The sequence below is a fragment of the Pyricularia grisea genome (assembly GCF_004355905.1).
Source record: "Pyricularia grisea strain NI907 chromosome Unknown Pyricularia_grisea_NI907_Scaffold_11, whole genome shotgun sequence".
NCBI lineage: Eukaryota > Fungi > Ascomycota > Sordariomycetes > Magnaporthales > Pyriculariaceae > Pyricularia > Pyricularia grisea.
Genome location: NW_022156723.1, coordinates 410,876 through 413,421, shown reverse-complemented (window position 1 = coordinate 413,421; position 2,546 = coordinate 410,876). Strand labels below are relative to the sequence as shown.

Genomic DNA, 2,546 nt, shown 5'->3' with positions numbered 1-2,546 from the left:
TCTCTTTGTTTTGGTTGCCTATAACCTCGACACTCTGTCTAACAAGGTGAATCAAGCGACCAAACCCGGTGTTCTTCCACTCCCTGGCGGAAACAAGTAGTTCAAGACCTTCCACCAACTTTTCGAACAACAGAGGGTCAATGCTTGCATCCTAAGGATTCAACTTGCAGACTCGCAGTGTGTTTTATCCCAGCGGTTGGAGTGAGGGGCAATGTGATGAAGCTTTCGGGCCAAATGTACTTCATGAGTGTTTATGCAGCTGGCACGTTTCAATACATCGCAGACATGTGAGGCGAAAGATGAAAATCTAGTGGCTGAGAACCCTTTTTGGGTTTAAAATAGGGCACTCTTTTCGAGGTATTTTTGCATCTATTACGCAAATCTGGATCTTTCATCCCTTTCATCTATTAAGTGTTAGTACTAGGCTGCTTCCACCTTCTAAAGATCAAATGTCTGTGCTGAAAGCGGAAGTAAAGTTGCACCGAGCTACCGATGTCAAGCAGTGGATGGAAGGATGTGTCGGCCGGCTTGGCATAAGGTCAGATATGGTTCTCCCGAGCGCCGGCTCAGGTAAAAAGGTGTAGGCAGGAGAAGTCGTGGTTTTCGCTGCCGGAGGCTATTCGGATAATTCCGATGAGGTCGCAAGCGAGGGTGATTTGGCACGGGCGTATACCAAGCCAACTCAGATCTATACTGAACACAAAAATGAATGTTAGAATCAGTTTATCATCTAAATTTCTGGAATACCAAAATCACTTGCTTAAACAGTTGTGCCCACGCCCTAATTCACTTAGTGATATCGAGTTGTGACAGCATGAGAATCGAAGCCTATCATCGCGCGTCCCTGATTCCCTGATGACAGTATCCTGAATGAAAATCCCACAGCTACATGGCTAAGGCTGCCATCCTGCCAGGTTGACGGTTAGTGGAGCGTAAAGATAACACTTTCTCATGTGTTGGAGCCACCATCTCCACTCTGCTCTTGGGTCGATCCGTGGCCGCCATTTCGCGGGTATTCCTTCCTGGGAGCAAATTCCTACCATTTTACCGACCTTATGCGCACAAGTCTCATGCGCTTCGAAAACATGCCTAAAACCTTTGCCTCTTTTTCGGGAAACAACAGGAAGGTCCAGGGGGCGATTTTTGAGTATCTCGCTAATAGCCGTCAGTTAAGGTCTACAACTAAGCGACTTACTACGAACCTCTGCAGCTGAAACTTTGCGAGTTGCTCGGCAGAAATATCGCGTTGATGTATGGAAACTTGAAGTTGTTTCTCGACAACTAATGCCACAGTTACTGGTCAATGTAACATTTTACATCACTAAATTAATAACCTACAAAGTGCTATAACCACAGTGTGCAATGTTCCGTTTCCCAAAGTTGCCAAAAAGAATTTACTTACTAGGGATCAACTGTCGAACAAGCTTCCCCTCGAGGACATTTTCTAGAGGTATTACAGAGAGAAGCTCTTTTGCGCATGCTGCCGCAGTTGCTGCTGCATACGGTTGCCAACGCTTGTTTTTGTGCGCATCTGCATAATCGCAAATCCCACGAATGACGATACATGGGAAGCTGTTCATAAGGCCGGCCGCTTCCATTTCAAAGCATAGCACACCACCTAATTCCTGGCTGTACCTGTCGCACGTTAATCCATCCTTCATAATCTGGTTCCCAGATGCGATCGTGCCGAAAAAGAATCGCGGATCTGTCGTTGTACGCGCTTCCCTATCAACTACATCCTCCGGCCGGTATTTGAGGCACGTAGCTCCTGGGTTGTGCTGTGATGGTGCTTTATAGAGCATGTCATTTTCGGGGCCTGGTGATGCGAATTTTGGCAGGCTAAAAGATTCGATAGATGCGCAACGACTTGCGTCTTGCCCCGGAAGTCGTTGGCACCAAGCTTAGCCAAGGCATTGAGAAGAATCCTTGGCGGCGCGTTGAGGCTGCCGGTACGCGTGATACGACCGCCAGCTCCAGTTTTCCCAAAATCGTATTGAACCAGCCCACCATAGTGACCTGCAGGCTGGCTGATTGCGACGTCGCCGAGCCGAATATCAATATCCTTATCGAGGTTCGGGACTCCACCGCCGATGCCGACTAGAAAGCCAAACCGCAACGAGGGGAAGCTGGCGTTCATTTGACTGGCCACAACAGCTGCTGGGTTTGTCCCCGTCTGACCAGCAGGCAGGCAGCCACGACGTTATGGTTCCCGATGCGGCCGAAGGAGTAGATATTAGAGTCGGTCAGGTAGGAGGGTAGGTCGGCAAATTCCTCGCCCATCATCTCGGCCGCGGCTGCCAGCTCGATGGGCAGAGCGCAGATCCAGCCAACTGTGAAGTCTTCCGGTGCCATTGTAGGCTCCCGCTTGGACGCATTTGCCTCGCGATACCGCTTGGATGGTGGCAATCTGTGAGAGCGGTATGATGGAAAGCGCTGTTGAACCCGTAATTCCCGGCGTCGCAGGGGAATGGCAAAGCTTTAGAGGGAGCCCTTGGATCAGAGCTCAAGGTTCGGTCGGGGAGAGAGGACATGTTCTGAGACGTATG

The 2,546-nt window shown here is 49.6% G+C and overlaps 2 protein-coding genes across 2 annotated transcripts; one reads left to right on the top strand and one right to left on the bottom strand.

The window, feature by feature from the left end:
* Positions 1-1,155: 1,155 nt before the first annotated feature.
* Positions 1,156-1,661, bottom strand: PgNI_12327 (uncharacterized protein; the record flags this gene model as incomplete). The annotated part of the gene is given in 3 exon segments (XM_031132278.1): positions 1,156-1,176; positions 1,196-1,296; positions 1,403-1,661. 3 exon segments carry the CDS (start codon positions 1,659-1,661, stop codon positions 1,156-1,158), a joined length of 381 nt encoding a protein of 126 aa, XP_030976264.1.
* Positions 1,662-1,855: 194 nt separating this feature from the next.
* On the top strand, positions 1,856-2,101 carry PgNI_12326 (uncharacterized protein; the record flags this gene model as incomplete). The annotated part of the gene is made up of 1 exon (XM_031132277.1): positions 1,856-2,101. The coding sequence occupies one exon, from the start codon at positions 1,856-1,858 to the stop codon at positions 2,099-2,101; it is 246 nt and encodes an 81-aa protein (XP_030976300.1).
* Between the last annotated feature and the right edge of the window lie 445 nt (positions 2,102-2,546).